This window comes from Capricornis sumatraensis, chromosome 8 (genome assembly GCF_032405125.1).
Source record: "Capricornis sumatraensis isolate serow.1 chromosome 8, serow.2, whole genome shotgun sequence".
NCBI lineage: Eukaryota > Metazoa > Chordata > Mammalia > Artiodactyla > Bovidae > Capricornis > Capricornis sumatraensis.
The window spans coordinates 98179651-98197562 of NC_091076.1; the positions used below are offsets into that span (position 1 = coordinate 98179651).

The 17912-nt window shown below is 50.9% G+C and overlaps 2 protein-coding genes and 1 non-coding gene across 4 annotated transcripts; 2 read left to right on the plus strand and 1 right to left on the minus strand.

Annotated features, from left to right (window-relative positions):
* The first annotated feature begins 576 nt into the window (after positions 1-576).
* Positions 577-4158, plus strand: PRR29 (proline rich 29). The gene is made up of 6 exons (XM_068977495.1): positions 577-627; positions 1147-1222; positions 1399-1505; positions 3518-3729; positions 3888-3958; positions 4133-4158. The coding sequence occupies exons 1-6, from the start codon at positions 577-579 to the stop codon at positions 4156-4158; spliced, it is 543 nt and encodes a 180-aa protein (XP_068833596.1).
* Positions 4159-4373: 215 nt separating this feature from the next.
* ICAM2 (intercellular adhesion molecule 2) lies at positions 4374-16579 on the minus strand. Of its 2 annotated transcripts, XM_068978334.1 has the most exons (6): positions 16471-16544; positions 14110-14169; positions 9253-9357; positions 7534-7791; positions 5960-6280; positions 4374-5298 (listed from the first exon to the last, which is right to left on the minus strand). In XM_068978334.1, exons 3-6 carry the CDS (start codon positions 9311-9313, stop codon positions 5111-5113), a joined length of 828 nt encoding a protein of 275 aa, XP_068834435.1. In that variant the 5' UTR covers positions 9314-9357; positions 14110-14169; positions 16471-16544; the 3' UTR covers positions 4374-5110. The 2 variants fall into 2 exon arrangements, with proteins under 2 accessions (XP_068834435.1, XP_068834434.1); XM_068978333.1 differs by lacking the exon at positions 14110-14169 and having other exon boundaries at positions 16471-16579.
* Positions 14074-14146, plus strand: TRNAV-UAC (transfer RNA valine (anticodon UAC)). Its single transcript has one exon. It is a non-coding gene; the product is annotated as a tRNA-Val (tRNA).
* Positions 16580-17912: the final 1333 nt, after the last annotated feature.

The following is a 17912-nucleotide window of genomic DNA, read 5'->3' on the forward strand; positions in this document are numbered from 1 at the left end:
AGCAAACAGGGACCAGCCTTCTCTGTGAACTTGGTCGATGTTTCCTTCCATGTCTGCTCCAGAAGCCTCTTTTGGCCTGCAGGCCGGCCCTCTGATTCAGAGTATGTGTCTCTGCTCAGTCATGTCTGACTCTTTGCAACCCCCATGGATGGCAGCCCGCCAGGCTCCTCTGTCCATGGGATTGTCCAGGCAAGAATACTGGAGTGGGTTGCCAAGCCCTTCTCCAGGGCATCTTCCCAACCCAGGGATCAAACCCCTGTCTCCTCCGTCTCCTGCACTGCAGGCGGATTCTCTACCATTGAGCCTCAGAGCAAGAGATGTGGAGAAAACCCCCTGCCCTCCTTGCTCACCTGCCCCTCACCCCCAAGCCTACGGCGGTATAATTCTCTACCCCTAACTCATCATCCTAGTCGATTGGGCGCCGGCCCTGAAAACCAAGTGTGCGGGGTGGGGTGGGCCTCCCCAGTCACTCATTTATTCATTCAACAAATACCACCCTCCCACCCCGCCCCGGCTCCCCAGGCCTGGTGCTGGGGGATGCCCAAGGGTGTGAGATACAGAGGAGGATGAGACGCGATGTCCAGAGAGCCCCAGCGCAGGGATCTGGGTATGGACATCTGGGAGAGAGTCCGGCCTCCGGAGCTGTGGGAATCCCCGAGAACCTCTCCTCCGTAGAGTTGGAGAGAGCCGAGCAGGAGGCGGGGACTTAGGGCGAAAGCCCCGGGCACCAGAGCGCAGGCGGGACCTGGAGGCCTGCGCATGCGTGGGAGGAGACTTTGGCGTCCTCCATTGTCGTCAAGGTAACTGTGCTCCCCGCAGCTGGCCATGGCCTCAGGGATTGGAGGGAGCTGGAGTCATCCCGCAGCACAGACTGCAGCCCCAATGGTGAAGCCTGAGTCAGGGAGCGGAGCCTTCCTTTATCTGGACGACCTTGTGGGCAGGCGAGGGTCAGGGGCTGAGTTGGGGAAATATTCCTGGAGGTTCGAAACCCTGGAAGGGGTGGTGAGGAGAGAGATCCCAGCCGGAAAGAAAGAGACTTGACAGAGAACTGGGAGGCCGCGGGGGCGCAGAGGGCAGAAGCTCCTGCCGGTTTAGGGGCTCCCTATCCCTTCCCCGCCTGCCTGACTGATCCCCTCCTCCCCCCAGCCCTGGGTGACCATTCTGCAGCCCCTCCCGTGGACCATCCCACCTCCATCCCCGCAGCCAGGCCGCGTGAAGGAAGGTGAGACTCCGGGAGTACCCCATTTTCTACCCTGCTCTGCCCGGCACATTCTCTGGGCGCCCCCCCCCGCCCCCACCCATCCACTCCCGGGGCAGGACGCTGGGGAAATGACCCTGGCGTCGCCAGCAAAGGCAGGGGAAGGGCTGGTGGGGGCCTGCTGAACTCCGGTCCCCTAGATCTGCTGGAGCTGATGATGCTACAGAACGTTCAGATGAACCAGCTCTTTCTGAGCGGCCAGGTGGCAGCTGTGCTCAACCAGGGGCTTTCCGGGACTAACTCACAGGTGCGTTGCCTGGGGGGTGGGGGTGGACTACCAGAGCTGCCCACCTGCAGGGACAGACGTGGGCAAACATTTGGGGTTCCCTCTATCTTGAGAAAAAAAAGAAAATCAGGCGACAGAGGAGCCAAAAGTCAGCCCACATCTATGTGGCTTCTCTGTTTGGCATCTATTACATGCCGGATGGCCATGCCATCCTCCATGGAATAGAGGTAGGGGGTCCCAAAATCCAGACCACTCAGGTCTCGTGTCAAAGATCCCCCTGCAGTGCATCGCCCGCTGGACTCCCAGGGACAGAGGCTCCACTGTACCCTGGCACTATAGGGTACCTGATAAATTACTAGGGGCTCAATTGCTTTTGTTGAACAAGTGACTGAAGAAATGGATGACTATGAATACAAGGCAATTTTGGCTGTGACTGGTACAAACTGTGAGGGCCACCTGGTTGGGGTTCCTCAGAAGAGCAGGTGGCCTTAGAACCAGCCCTTAAAAGCCAGGTAGAGGAATTCCCTGGTGGCCCAATGTTAGGACTACCAGCTTCCACTGCTGGAGAGCCCGGGGTTCAGTTCCTGGTCAGGGAACTAAGATCCCAGAAGCCTCTTGATGGGGCCAAAAAGAAAAAAAAAAAAAAAAAGCCAGGTAGGATTCTGATGCTTGAAGGAGGTGAGGGGTGTACAGTCCACCATCTAGGTGAACAGCGACGAAGTCAGAGACAGGATGGAGGAAACCTTGTGTACTTGCGCGTGTGGGTGTGTGTTGGTGGGGGTACATGGGGGGAGCTCTAAGGCGGAGCCTTATTTAGCAGATGCTAGGCACCCTGAGAGGTCTGGAGGAGTGACAGCTGGGTGGAGGGAGGAGGCCAGTCAGCTTGGAGGGAGCAGAGAGGAGGTTCAAGGAGGGGCTGGTCAGAGGCAGAGGGAGACCCTGAGGAGCTGCTGCCATCTCATCCCCTCACCCCTCCCCTGCCGGCCCTGGAGGTGGGGGTGGCCCTGGGATGAGCACCCCACCTCAATAGGGGCATAAGTGGGTCAGAGACTGGGGCTTGAGATGGGCTGGGACCCGGAACTCTTTACAGAAGTGCTTGCACCTGGACTAACCATCAATGGAAAACAAAGAAACTAAAAATAACTGCACGCATGCGCAGCTGGGGCACTTATGAACAATAAGCTACAGAAAGGTCACAAATCAACTGCCGTTTCTGAGCTTCAGGGAGCAAAACAAGGGTACTGCGAATGATCCCTGCACATGGCATCACCAAGAGAGTGGGCGGACCACTTAAGCCACCCCTCCAGCCCAATCCACCATCAGCCCTCACTCTCTCCACATTTAAGGAACCAACCCACTCTTCTTGGGGAGGGAGTCTGGGCACCCGACGACTCTCATTCTCACTCTCTGGTGCGGCTTGAGGCCCAGTGAATTATCAGCTTGAATTCCTTGGCTGGCTTCTTATTAAAATCTATTGATTAAAGCATTGTATCCGACTCTTTGTGACCCCATGGACTATATAGTCCATGGAATTCTCCAGGCCAGAATATTGGAGTGGGTAGCCGTTCCCTTCTCCAGGGGATCTTCCCAACCCAGGGATCGAATCCAAGTCTCCCACATTGCAGGAGGATTCTTTACCAGCTGAGCCACCAGGGAAGCCCAAGAATGCTGGAGTGGGTAACCTATCCCTTGTCCATGAAAGAGTCCAATGACCCTGGATCGGTAACAGGGTGAGGCCAGTGGGACTCCTGGGCCCAGCTCTGGAGCCATATTTGGATCCCTCCAGTCCCTGCTTGGCCCCTTAGGAGCTGGGTAACCTTAGAAAAGCTGCTTAACCTGTGAGCCTCAGTTTTACCACCTGAAGAATAAGGAATAAATGTCTCCAAAGTGCTTGCTTGCTTGTCTTAAATGCTCAAAAAACAGTAGCCCTTTTGAGCTGTGTATCTGAAGAAATAATTCAGAGGAATGGAGGACCAGGGGCAGGGAGAGTCTGATGCTGTATTGTCTCCCCTCCCATCTTGCACAATCCCCAGGTCTCCTTGGAGGTTCAACAGCAGGAGGAGAAGGAACCCCAGGAGGAGGGGCCTCTGGTTTTCCACCACCACTACCTGCCCTGCACCATGCCTGCCCTGGGCCCCCTGCTCCCCTGGCCAGGCCCTCTCCTTTCTGCTCCCCTACACCAGCCCCGCGTGCAGGATTCAGCTGAGATTCAGCACCACCCTCCTGCGCCTGGAAAAAGGGGGGTGTAAGTGAGGCTGGGGGTCTGGGTGCTGCCAAGGCTTTGTTCCGGGGGTGGAAGAACTGGCCAGGGTCTGTGGGTGGGGTGGAGAGACTTGTGGGTCAAGTTGCAGAGGCCACTCTGAGAACTCTGATGAAGGGTTTCTTTTCCCTTCCCCATCTAAGGAGCGCGGTGCCCCCACCCCCACCGCCCAGTGCCACGGGAACTGTGGGTGCAGATGTACCTCCAGCTTCAGGTAGGGACCAGGGGGTCCCTAGGCCAAGGGGCAGATCCGAAGGCGGGGAGGGCCATGTGCCCCGAGGTGGGGGGCATGTCGTATTGTCATCACTAAGCGGGTCTGTCCCCTTAACTCTTCCTTGGGGCCCACTGAGGCAGGGGGCAGTCATGGTGAGGATGCTTCTCCCCCCAGACTATTACGATGCTGAGAGCCCATAATGAGGACAGACAGCAGCCCTGGGGCCAGGCCAGCTTCATTGAAGAGTTGGAAACAGCCGCCCTGGAGCCCCCGTGTCCATCTCATGCCTAACAACCACTTTCTACACCTGGCAACCCTTTTTACCATCCCCATCCCCAGCCAGGCCCTCTCCTCGGGGTGAATGAGTCCCATCTCGACCACACGGAGACCTTGAACCAACCTGATATCTGATCCGTGGTGAAAGCGCCTTAGAACCCCGTCCAGGCCCAGAAGCCACATGAAAGGCCAACTCTGTCCCACTGATCGCTGCCTGGCTGGCAGAGGCCTGGGAGACGGAGCCCTCCCTCGACCTCCTCCCCTTCCCCTCTCTCTGGATGACCAGGGCTGCGGGGTCCCCATTTGGCCCAATAACAGAACTGGAGGTAAGAGGCGAGGACGGCTTTTGTTTCCATCGCTCCTGGAAGGCCCTGAGTGGCGGGGGAGGCCTGGCAGGGAGGTTTCTGGAGTCAACACTCCCACACTCACCCCTGGATGCTGGCTCTGTTGGCAGAAGAGAGCAGTCAGAGCCATGTCCTGGAGGGCCACGTGGGAACAGAGTGTCTCTCTGCCCCTTTCGGCCAGGGCGGGTCTCCCCACCCTCCCTCAGGAGGAAGGAGTCACTCAGGGTCCCTTCAGGCTGGGTGCCCGGTGCCCGGGCGGGTCGGCCTGGGGGCACACCAGGGTCTGGGTTTGCTGGGGCTCAGGAAGGCCTCTGAGGGAGAGGGCGGAGGGAGGCTGAGGAGACATTTGGAGACAGAAGTTCAGCCAGGCCTGGTGGCTCCCTTCCTGGCCATTCCCAGGAGGAGACATGAAGGCACGGGGTTAAGCCCAGGTGTTTGTATTGAGGCTGCTTCACGTGGTCCCTCCCCAGGCCTGGACCGCAGCCTAAGGAGCCACACAGTTCAGTGGCCGCCATGACAGTGGCCGCGCCGCTCACGGGGGCTGTGCGCGGTGGCTCCCTATCAGCCTCCTCCAACGGTCATGCACAGGGTAATGACCTGTCCGCCCCCGGTGCCACTTCTGGCTGAAGACAAAGCACAGGAAGACGGATGTCACAAACACGAGCAGCAGCACTATCACGACCGCGATGATGATCACCATCTGGGTGTTGGGCTCGGGCTCTGGGGAGGGAAGGGCTAGAGGTCACAGAAGTCCTCTGGTCCCAGGCGCCAGGCTCATCGAGGGCAGCTGTCTACCCGTCACCCAGCCACCCACCCCTGGGCAGCCTGCTGTCACTCTGCATTGCAGGGATGAGTGGCAAATGGTGTTATCACTGGAGGGAAGGAGGACCGGGGTCCGGGCCACCAGCCGGCCTCTGTGAGACCATGAGGGCAGATGGACTCAGATGGTGCCCTTGCCATGCGCTGCCAGACCTCATGGTCTGCTCTGTGGCGAGGTCCAGGCCAAGCCCCTCGCTGGGCAGAGATGAGGGAGCTTTGGCCAAACTCTCTGAAGACAAAGAGGATCTTGACCATCTAGGGTCACAGAAGCGGGACTCCAGGGGACCTTCGGGGTCAGTCCGGTCAAATTTATCATTGGAGAAGGGGTCAAGGCAAGAGAGACGAGCTTGACTTGGTTAAGGTCACCCAGCTCACTCATGACCAAGCAACTAGTCAGGGTCCAAGCTAGGAACTCGCCAGGAGCTCCAGGGAACCCCAGGGATCAAGTGTCATTTTCCCGAGTGCCTCCTCTAGGCTGGCAGAGAGTGGGGCAAAGGCATTTTCTTCCCCTGACGGGCTGAAAATGAATGTCCCCCGACCTGATCTGTGGGCTCCCCCTTACCTTTGACTTCAAGCCTCTGGGGCTCTGAGACTCTGTGGACGAGGCCACCACCGTGAGAGCGCAGGTCCATCTGGGCCTCACATGAGAAGTTATGGTGGCCGTCTTCCCTGTGAGCTGTGGTGTTATGGCTGACCACGGCATCTTGGGGGGAAGGTGCTGTCCCCACAAAGGTGTGATTGTACAAGATCTCAGTACCACGGAGCAGGGTGACAGTGAGGCCTTCGAGGGGCGCCACGGCGGGGACCCTGCACTCGATGGTGAACAGTGTCCCTGCGGCCACTGAGGTGGGCCACAGCGTCAGGAGCACTTGCTTTGGAGGGTCTGCAGGAAAGCGGGAGGGAGGTCTGCTCAGGATGGGGATGCTGCTCCGGCAGGCCCCACCCGGCCCAGACCATCCCCTGTGACCACAGTGTCCTCAGGAAGTGGGCTGGGGCAGGAAGGAGGAAGCAGTTCAGGGTGAAGGATGTCTGGGTGGTAGTTTCAGGGACCTGATGACTTCTGGAAAGGACAGGAATGGAGGTGCCCTGGTTTCTACAAAGAAAATTTTCAGAATCAGTTCAGTCAACTAGAAAGATAAAAGTTTTGGCTGTGTCTCTCTCCTCTCCATAAATTCAATGGAAATTTCAAAAATTAAACAGTTGGATAGTTTTGTTGAGAGAGACTTAGAAGGGAGTGCTCACTGGAAATGGGCCATGAATTGTGAGGGTCTTCAGGGGCGGGGGCCAGAGTCAGACCTGCCTTGGTTTTCAGGATCAGGTTTAAAACTATCTGTATCCCTTAGTTATTAAACGCCATGGTTCCCTGAGTTTCCTTTAAAAAAAAAAAAAAAAAAGATTGATTTCTTTGGTTGTGCCAGGTCCTAGTTGTGCTATGTGGGATCTAGTTCCCTAACCAGGGATCAAACCAGGGTCCCCTGCATTGGGAATGCTGAGTCTCAGCCACTGGACCACCAGGACATCTGTCTGGGTTCATATTTGAACTAGAATACCTAGCCCCCACTACCCCAGGATAATATGGTAGATTTCGGACATCTTTGTACTCATTTGACCCACTGATGACAGTTCTGAGTGATACCCTGGGTGCTGAGCTTCTGGGAGATCCCTGGTCTCTCCATGGTCTCTGTGGCCAGTGGGCAGGTGTGTGTGTGTGTGATGGTCACACATTGCAAAGGGCCCTCAGGGGGATATAAAACCTCGACCTTCTCTCCAGGATGTGAATGGGTTAGTGGTGGTTGTGCCAGCCCTCCTGATGGGGTCCCTGTTGCTTGTCACGGGATGCAGGGTGTTCTGGTGATGGGGGTGCTCCCCAGCTGGGAGGGGACTGTGGAAATGACTTTTAGATTTGTCTAAAGCTTGCTTGGATTGTCTGCCTCTGAGCAAATCTCAAAATCCTGGTTGCTGGCAGGGTTCGAGGAGGCCAGGGGAGGGTGTGAGCAGATTCTGAGCCTTGGCCTGGATCCAGGAGCCCAGGAGGGTGCCATAGGCAGTGCCCAGGAGCAGTGACAGAGCAGCTCTGTGTGGGTTTGCAGAACCAGGCGCCGGCCTCGGGGAGCAGGGCCCGTGGGCGACACTCACAGAACACGGTGATGTTGAAAACTTTCGTCTCCTGCTTGCCGCCACAGGTGAAACTGCACAGGAGCTTCTCATCTTCGGAGATGTTGGCGACCTTGAATAGCTTCCACTGAGCCTGGCTCTTCAGGAGAGTCTTGCTTAGGTGTGTCTCCAGAACAATGTTCTTGGGGTCTGTGCAACTGGCAGTACAATTAATGAACTGAGACTCTCCAGACCCCACCATCAGATGCTCTGGCCCCTCGAATGCCTTCACACCAGACCCTGGAAGGACAGAAAACACAAGATTCTCCCGCTGCCCTGCCCGGCGGGGCTGCCCACCATGCGCAGTCTCATCAACGGGTCCCTTCTGCTCCTCCCTCCGTTCAGACATTTCTGCCTCTGGTCTAGACCAAGGGGGATGCGCCTAGCAGTCTCCCTGCCCCTGACTGCTCTTCCAGCTTGTCCCCTCCCGGTGAGTCTTCCTCATGCACATCTTCTATCCCCATGGAGATTCTATTCGAACTCGCCTCCAGCCCAAACGACCCCTCCTCTGCTAAAGCCTCCCTGAACTGGAGGTGGAGCGTGTCCTCTCAGGCCCCGTGTCCGTGAGTTCGGCTCTTCCTCACTCCTTCCCTCTCTTCTGCAAATCCCTGTAGAACACCGGCTGCATGGCAGGCATGGTTCTAGGCTCTGGGAGCCCTCAGAGACGGAAGGAATTCAAAGCTCGCCCTTGTGGAGCTCGCACTGCCGCGAAAGACACAGAGTAACCAAGAAGCGAACTAGCCAGGCTGCCAATTGGTTGAAAGTGCCCAAGCAAGGAAACATGGAGTGGGGTGGGGCTGCCAGGTTAAATACTGTGCTCAGAACAGGTTTGACGGAAATAATGACATTTGAGGAAAGGAGGAAGGAAATGGGGGGAGCTTGGCTGCCAGCTGTCTGCAGAGGGCAGAAAACCCCCAGCGCCAAGACCCTGGCGAAGACACCAGGATGGCTGGAGCCCATGAAGAAGGAAGAAGGCCAGGAATCTGAACTGATCTTGGCCAGCTGGGCCAGGGCTGTGCCCTGTGTTCCCGCCACACTCACCTGCCCCCACCTAGCCCTCAGCTGGGGAAAGAGAAAGGTTCTCTAGGGAGAGACAGAGAGCTGCCTTTGAATCCCAAGTTTGCCAGCTCTGTGGCCTTGGGCAAAATGCTTTCCTTTTCTGAGCCTCAGTTTCTCCATCTGTCAAATGGGGTAGTAATCCCTTTCCTGCATGGTTGTCAGGAAGGCACCTGACAGGTTTTCCAAAACAGAGTGCTCACACCTGGAGGCATTCTCCTTCACCGTCCCCTGGACCACCCAGAAGGGGCTTCGTTTGCACTTTGATGGTCAGCAGAAGACGATGCCCTCCATTGACCTCTGCTGTCCACTGGGCCACCTCTGAAGACCGGCTGGGACGTGCCCTCACTTTCCCTTGAGCCCCAGCCTCCTTGGTCTCCCATCAGTCTCCACGACCTGCCACATCCACACACCCTGAAGCTATGGGGCCTGTTCAACCCAAAGGGTGAAGGCCAGGTCCCCCATCTGCTGCCCCGGGTCCTGAAGAAACCAGGCTTGCATAGCATCCCACACCCGTGGCGGGCAGCCGCTGTGCTCAAAGCCTCAGTGACTTCGGGACCGGGACCCCCTTCTCCACACGACACCAGGGGCACAGGCGCCCTACCCTCTGGCGGGCACACACCCAGTCTGGACCCCCAGGCTCACCTCGGCAGCAGAGCAGGGTGAGAAAGGCTGCGAGCGTTCCCCAGCCACTGAAAAGTGACATCTCGGGTGGCGTCTGGAGGTTCACAGGGAACAGCTGAGGCCTGCCTGCAGAGAGGTGAAGGGCTCCGGTCAGGCGGGCGGTGGAGGAGGACTTGCAGCTGCAGTCCGGAACCCCCAGCCTTCTGTGACCTGATGACCGTATTTCCTCTCATTATCTGAGTGGTCTTGGGCAGGCCATGTGGAAGGCCAGCTCCCAGGGCCACAGGTCTGCAAGAAGTTGTGCAGAGGAAGCCAAGAGTCAGCTGATAAGCGGGACTTACCTAGTCCTCCTGGCACGGTCCTGTGTGGGGTGGGGCGGGCACCCGGGGCTCGTGTGTGTGATGTGTGCACAAGGGTGCCAAATCTGGGGAGCCCCGACTCCCACAGGACACTTTATTGGTTTTACAAGCGAGGGACTTTCCAAGTTGGAAAGAGGGTTTGGGAGGCGATGGCTGGACATCCTCCTCCTTCCTCTGGCCCCCTCCCCTTTTAGATTTCTGGCGATGCACAGGGTCCCCAGGCACTTTCTTGTCTCTTTTCTTAGCTAAATGTGATTTCACGTTACTAATTCAAGGAGGAAGGAAAAGTAAATTAGCATTTCATTGATGCCTATTCTCTCATGGACTAAGTTAAAGTTTTAATACATTGTCTCATCATCACACCAAATCTACCAATGTTGATTGTGGATCTGGGGAAGTTCAGGGCTCAGGTGAATTATAACTTGCCTAAATCACAACGATATTAGGTGATGGAACTGCAGTGAGAATTTAGGAATGAGGAGCGTTTGGTTGGAGAATTGGTGGTTGCCAGGGATTGAAGGGAGGGAGACACAGACTGAAAGAGCAGAGAGGACTTTAGGACGGAGAAGCTGCTCTGTTTGCTATGACAATGGCGCATACGTGTCAGTACACACTTGCCCAAACCCACAGAATGTACACACCAAGACTGAACCATAATGTCGGTGGTGGTCTTTGAGTGATAACGACGTGTCAGTGCAGGTTCATCAGTCATAAGGAATGGACCCTCTTCTGGGGGATGTTGGTAACAGGAGAGGCTGTGCATGTGTGGCGACAGGAGGTATGTGGCAAGCCTCCTCTTGCCCTAAGTTTTTCTCTAAGCCTAAAACTGCTCTTCTCAAAAGAAGTCTACTAAAAAAAAATGGAGATAGTGGAGGACAGAGGAGCTGGTGTGTTATAGTCCATGGGGCTGGAAAAGTCGGCACGACTTAGAGGGTGATCAGCAACAAGAGAGAATTAGCTTAAACACAGCACCTTGGAAGGCAGCCTCCTGGGTCAGGGTGCTTGTCAGCTATGGACTGTTGTTGACAATGCAGGCTTGTATGACTTCCCTGCGGGTCCAGTCGTTCAGACTCTGCTTCCAAGTGTCTGATCCCTGCTCTGGGGAACTAACATTCCATATGTGCATTCCATATGCGCATGTCATGGCCAAAAATAAAGAAACTGCAGGTTTTTAAACTCAGTTTTTAGCAGGTTTAGAGGAAGTAATTTACTCGGTCATTTCTAAATTTTTATCTCAAATTACATTTTAAAAATATGTATTTACTTGGCTGCACCAAGTCTTAGTTCTGGCATGTGGGATCTAGTTCCCTGACCAGGGATGGAACCAGACCCCATGCATTGCGAGCCACTGGACCTCCAGGGAAGTTTTTCGGATTACCCTTTAGAATATTTAAAACACAAAACCCAGTTCTACATTGTTTATGAGACACATCTAATGAATAAGCATGTGGAATGGTGGAATGAAAAAAGATATACCAGGCAAAAGCTAACCAAAAGAAAAATGGGGAAAGGTCTATTCATATCAAAGAAAAAGGAATTTTAAGACAAAAAATATTTATTAGGGCTACAATGAGTACCTAGATTAAATGGTCAGTTCATACAGAAATTATAATTGTTGTAAACTTGTAAGCATTTAGCTTGAAGGAACAACAAAGAGATAAAACCATCATCATAGCAAGAAATTTTAATACAACATCTCTCTATTATGAATAATGAAGCAAATGTGAAAAGATGCTCAACATCATTCATCATGAGGGAAAGGCACATCAAAACCACAATGAGACATCACTGAACCACTGTCAGAATGGTTATCATCAAAGACAACACATAAAAACACTGGCAAGGGTGTGGAGAAAAGGGAGCCCTCGTGTCCTCTTGGTGGGATTGTAAATTGGTGCAAATGCTGTGGAGAAATGTGTAGAGGTGCCTCAAAAGTTAAAAATAGAACTGACGTTAGAACTGATCCAGCAATTTCACTTCTGGGTATTCTCCTGAAAAAAACAAAAGCACTAATTCGATGACATATATGTGCACCAGTGTCCAGTGTGGCATTATTTCCAATAGCCAACATGAGAAAGCCACCTGAATGTTCATCCATAGATGCATGAATAAAGATGTGTTTGGTATAGCTACACAACGGAATATTATTCAGCCATAAAGAATGAAATCTTGCCATTTTCCACAACACGGACGGACCTAGAGGGTATTATGCCAAGTGCAATGACTCAGACAGAGAAAGACAAATACCAGATGATCTCACATATGTGCAGGATCTGAAAACCAAAACAAACAAAACCAGGCTCTACGTGTAGAGAACAAATGGGTGGTTGCTGGAGGCAAAGGGGCTGAGCAGGGTCCAAAATAGATGAATGGGATTAAGAGGTGCAAAGCACCAATTACAGAGCAAGCCACGGGGATGTGATGCAGCATCAGGAATGTGGTCAGTAGTATCGGAATAACTTTGTATGGAGGCAGGTGGAAACTAGACTTATTGTGGTGATAACTGCATAATGCATGCAAATAGCAAACCACTGTGTAGCACACCTGAAGGTGACATAATACTGTTTATCACAAGCCAGTCTAAAAATGTAAAGTAATGTATCTTGCAGTTCACAAAAGAAGAAGACTACAGATTCATAGAAACTGAAAGCAGAGCAGTGGTTGCCAGGGCCTGGGAGCAGGGGGAAATGGTGAGTTGTTTGTTTAATGCATACAGACTTTCAGTTTTCTAAGATAAAGTTTTGAGATCCATCGTGAAAAAATGTGAATATAACACAACCAAATGTACATTTAAAAACAGTTAAGTGGGGTATTTTGTGTTAGGTGTATTTTACTATAATTGAAGATTAATTTACACAACATTGTAAATCTTCAATAAGCTTAAAAATTAAAAACATATAAATAATTTATGCCAAGAAATATGACACCAAGTAGACCAAGTCTTAGAAAAAGTGGTACAGTGCAGTCGCTCCGTCTTGTCCGACTCTTTGCAGACACGCAAAAAGCACCTCACTTGATTGAAGAAGAAATAAAAAGCCTGAATAGTTCTGCAACTATTATAGAAATTACATCCATAATTTGAACTCTCCCCACAAAGAAAATATCAAGTCTAGATAGCAATACAGAAGTTTAAGTGGGGATAATTCTAATCTTACAAAAACTCTTTCTGAGAATGAAAATAGCAGGTACATGCTCTCTTTCTAGGAGGCAAGAGTAACCTTAATACCAAAATGAGACAAGAATAGGATGAAATAGAAAAATTAGAAGCCAGTGTCACTCATGAATAAAAAGGCAAAATAAAAATACAAACAGACCAAATCTAGGCGTGTATTAAAAATATTAGACATCATATCCAAGTTAGGCTTAGCTATGAAAAGTTGGTCTCACGATAGAAGAGAAAGCTGCCAATGTCATGTGTTATTGTTGGGAACAGTGAACTGCGGTGCTTTATGTCTCAATACTTCTGAGCTCCTCTGAAATCATCTGTATTTACAGCAGATAATTTCCTGCAACCTGAGACTCATCTCATGACCCCACCTCAAGTTTGTACCATGCTTCTGTTTTGCTTTTTTGCCTCAGGGTCTTCTTCAATGCTTTAGGAGTCACTTAGATACCTGTAGTGTTTCTTAGAAGCCTAGGACTGTCAAGTTCCCTAACATGAAACCCTCAACCAAGGAGAGGCCAAGAGCTAGGAGAAACGTGTTCCAGCCTCTTTCTTTAGGGGAGGCAGTTCTAGCCAGCATCCTGTAGACCCATCAGGGATTCTGGAAGGCTTGAGCCCCCTTTGCTCACACCTGCAGCATCAGCTCTGCATCTTCTGGTGGCTTTCTCGCCCCTGTTCCAGTCTTACTCCTTCACTCCCTCCTTCCTGGCCTCGATAATTAAGGAATCCGCCTGAAATAATCTACCTGAACTGAAGTCCTGTTGCAGGCTCTACTTTAAAGGAGTCCAAACTAAAAACTTATGTTACAATTTTAAGAAGAAAAAACACATGATCATCTTAGCAGATCTAGAAAAAAAAATGATGACATTCAGTATTCTTTCATGACAAAACCTCTTAGCAGACGAGAAGGAAACATCCTTAACATGACAAAGGAAACTTAGAAAAAGTTTGCATATGTACTATTATTTCTTTAACATCTGTATTATTTTTTTAATGAGTAAATCTTAGGGGCATTTCCTTTAAAATCTGGAACCAAACAAGATGCCCACTATCTTTGCCTCTATGTTAACATTTTACCAGAGCTCCTAGACAATATAGTAGGACAAGAAAAAGAAATTAAAGGCCTAGGGATGGGAAAAGAGCAAAATCATCAGTGTTTTCATATGATATGGTTGCCTAGATAGAACATTCAAATGAATGATCAGACAAATGATTCAAAATAATCAGAGATTTTAGCAAGATAGCTAGCTGTAAGATCAATATCCAAAAAGAAACTGCTTTTGTATATAACAGTAACATACAAAAATGTAATTTAGGACTTCCCTGGTGGCCCAGTGGTTAAGACTCTGCACTTACACTGCAGGGGCCACAGGTTTGATCCCTGGTCAGGGAAGTTCTGCGCGCTGCCAGGAGTATCTAGGGAAAAAGAGTAGTTTAAAAAACACACTATGTATAGCAGCCAAAAGATAGAAGTAACACATATACAGAAACAAAAAGACAGCAGAATATAAGACCTACAGTCAGAAAGTTATAAAACACAATTGAAAGACATTAAACACAACTTAAATAAATGTAGAACCCGCTCATGTTCATGACTAAGGGATTCAATATTATAATGAGGACAATTCTCTTCCTATAGATTTAATGCAATTCTAATAGATCCCAATAAGGGATTTCATGGAAAACAAAAGATGATTCTAAACTTTATTATGGAAAGAACAAAAGGACCAAGACACCCCTAAAGAAGAATAAAATGAGGGGATTTGCCCTACTAGATATGAAGACTTACTATAATATATAATTTTAGTGTTGATATAGACAAATTAACCAATGGAACAGTGAAAAAGTGCCCAGAAATAGTCCTATGTCAAACTCACACACCTGACAAAAATGGCACTGTAGATCACTGGGTGGAAGAGGGAGATAAAAATGAATGATGCTTGATTAACTGTTTAACTATATGGAGAAAAAAGATGGGAAATATATCCCTACATTGCTCTCTTCATTGGGAGGGATTATCCCTACGTTCCTCACCTGGAATGAAGAAATCAATTCTATCTAATTTAAAGATCTACATGTAAAAGAACACTTTAAAAACTTTTGTAAGAAAATATATACTTAGTCAGTCGTGTCCAACTCTGCGAGCCAGTGGACTGTAGACTGCCAGGCTCCACTGTCCGGGGGAATTCCCAGGCAAGATGCTGGAGTGGGTGGCCGTTTCCTACTTCAGGAGATCTTCCTGACCCAGCCTCCCCTCCCGCAGTGGCTCCTGCGTTGCAGGCAGATTCTTTACCGCTGAGCCACCAGGGAAATCCATAAGAAAATACAGGAGAGTCTGTTTACGTGCTTAGGGCAAGGAACGAGTTCCTAAGCAAGACCTCAAGATCACCACTGCTAGAATAAACAACTGATAATTGTGAGTATATTAAAGACACGATGAACATTTCAAGGAAAACAAAACCTCTCAACTAATGAAAAGATGCTTTGACTCAGTAAGAGCCGGGGAAGTTAAAACCACAATGAGGAACCACTTTGTATCTACTGGATTGGCAGAGGTTAACAAAGTCCACACGACCAGCTGTTGGAGAGGCCGTGGGTCAATAGGAACTCGTATATTGCTGGTGAGGGTGTATTTTGGTACTCTGAGAAATAATGAGGCATTATCTTCTAATGCTGAATAGTGTGATATCCTATAACCCACAATTCCACCCTTCGATATATGCCCTACAGAAACTCTTGCACTAAGAAGCAGAAGACCTGTCCCGTTCTTCATCTGTATGACCCTGAGCAAGTCACTTTAATCTGTGTGTGCCTCAGTTTTCTCTTCTGTAAAATGGGATTAACCATAGCACATGCCTTATGGGAATGGTGTGTAGATTAAACTATTTAAATGACAATATTAAAAAGTATTCAAAACAGTAGCTGGCACACACAATAGGTTCTACAACTATTTCATAAAATGAAAATGAATGGATGTGATAAAGCACTAAATTAAAGAAAGAATCAAGAGAACAACAACAACAGACTTTGGGAGGGAGGCTGTTTATGTCTGGGTGGAGGTGAGTGGCAGATGGAAGGTGTGGTGGTAGTTCATCCTTGAGTGCTGGGTTCCGGGCTGATCGTTAGGTTATCTCACTGTGCAATGCACATGCGTGTTACATATAAGTGTTCATTATGTGTCACATATTACATTTTACAAAAAGAATACAAAGGGAAAAGAGAAACGCCTACCTATCTAGAAAGAAGAGGCTCCTTGGAAGTATGAGCCACAGGATAGGAAAGTCCCTTCTAACCAGGTAGGACTTTATTGAATGGGATTCATCAGGAACCTTGGGTGTGACCCCGAGAGGCTGGGGACTATACTTGTCCCCTAAGCATCAGCTCTGAGCTCAGTCCAGATGACCTGGACACAGGTGGGCCGTGGCAGGAAGGCAGCCCCACGCTTCTAAGAGGGTGGTATGGTTGACAGAGCAGGAGAGAAAGAGAAAGGACAAAAACAGGAAATAACCACCGAGCAATAGGCTGTTGGACTCAGAGAGATGGCTGAAGTGAGCTCCTCATGCAACCACCAAGGAGCCGGAGGAAATTTTGAAGCAACTCCAGCCCCTGGCTTATGAGGAGACAGGGAGAGAAAGAACAAGAACTCAAGTGTTGATTGACAATCTATCCCAAGCCGTTTCCACTCTGCCAAGAGGGAAGCAGGGAGCATCACCTTACCTGTATCAGCTAACGGGTACTGCCGTGATGGGGAAAGAGGGTGGCCGGGGTCCACTTCCAGCAGCCGTTGTTCCCTGGGCTGCTGCTGGTTCAACGAGTGTTGCCTGGTTTTTGACTGATTTCCCTTCTCAGAAGTCACGTGCTTCCTGTCTCAGCTCTGACCTCATACTAACATCACTTTCTGTTTATTACCTCTTGTTTTAAACCCCGGTAAATAAATACCGGGGCTTCCCAGGTGGCTCATTGTATAAGAATCTGCCTGCCAATGTGGGAGCCAATTCCTGAGTCAGGACGATCCCCTGGAGAATGCAATGACACCCCACTCCAGTGTTCTTGCCTGGGAAATCCCAAGGACAGAGGACTCTGGCGGGGTATAGTGCCTGGGGTCCCAAATAGTCAGACATGACTGAGCATGCACGCAGGCATTCAAGGGACCAAGACAGTTGAGGCCACACAAGCTGAATATCCCCTGATTGGGGATCTTAGTTCCTCAACCAGGAATTAAGCTCAGGTCACAGCAGTGAAACTGCTACTAACCACTGGACCAGCAGGGAATTCCCTCTGCACTTTTTTTTTTTTTTTTTTTTTTTGATGTGTGGTTTTTGTGCTCCTGGGGGCCTTGGATGAAGGAGACAGATCGGGGATGAGCCGCCCACTGAACCCCTGCAGGAGGCTTGTCTACATCAGGGAGCAGGGTCTTCCCTGTATATGACATGCCCAACCACCAAACACTTCTACTTACAACTAAGAACAATTGTGTTTTGAGATCTTTTCACAGCTGCCACTTCACCTAACAATTAAAAACACCCTCCTCTGGCAGAGTAGTTTGTACCAAGAGGCAGAGTTTCAGAGCTGGTGCTAGACAGCCAGCTGGGCTCACCCACAAGCAGAGGTTTTGCTCTCACAGGCCTGCCCCTCAACGCCTGCCACTGAAAGTCCTGGCTTAGGAAAGACACAAATGAGTATGGGTCTGGGACCAAGACAGGGCTTTCCTGGTGGCCGAGTGGTAGAGAGTCCACCTGCCAAAGCAGGAGATGCAGGAGGCTGGGGTTCGATCACGGGGCAGGAAGATCCCCCAGAGGAGGGAATGGCAACCTATTCCATACTCTTGCCTCGAGAATCCCTGGACAGATAAGCCGGGCGGGCTCCAGTCCACGGAGTTGCAAAGAGTCGGGCATGACTGGAGCTACTGAACACCGCCCAGACAGTACCAGGGGCAGGGAGAGTCTGACGCTGTGTCCCCTTCCATTTGCACAAAGCCCGGGCCTCCCTGGAGGGTCAACAGGAGGAGGAGGCGCGACCCCAGGAGGAGGCCCTCTGGTTTGCCACCACCACTAGCTGCCCTGCCCGACGCCTCCCTGGGCCCCCGGTTCCCCTGGCCAGGCCCTCTCCTTCCCTCCCCTACACCAGCCCTGCTTGCAGGACTTGACTCAGGCTCAGCA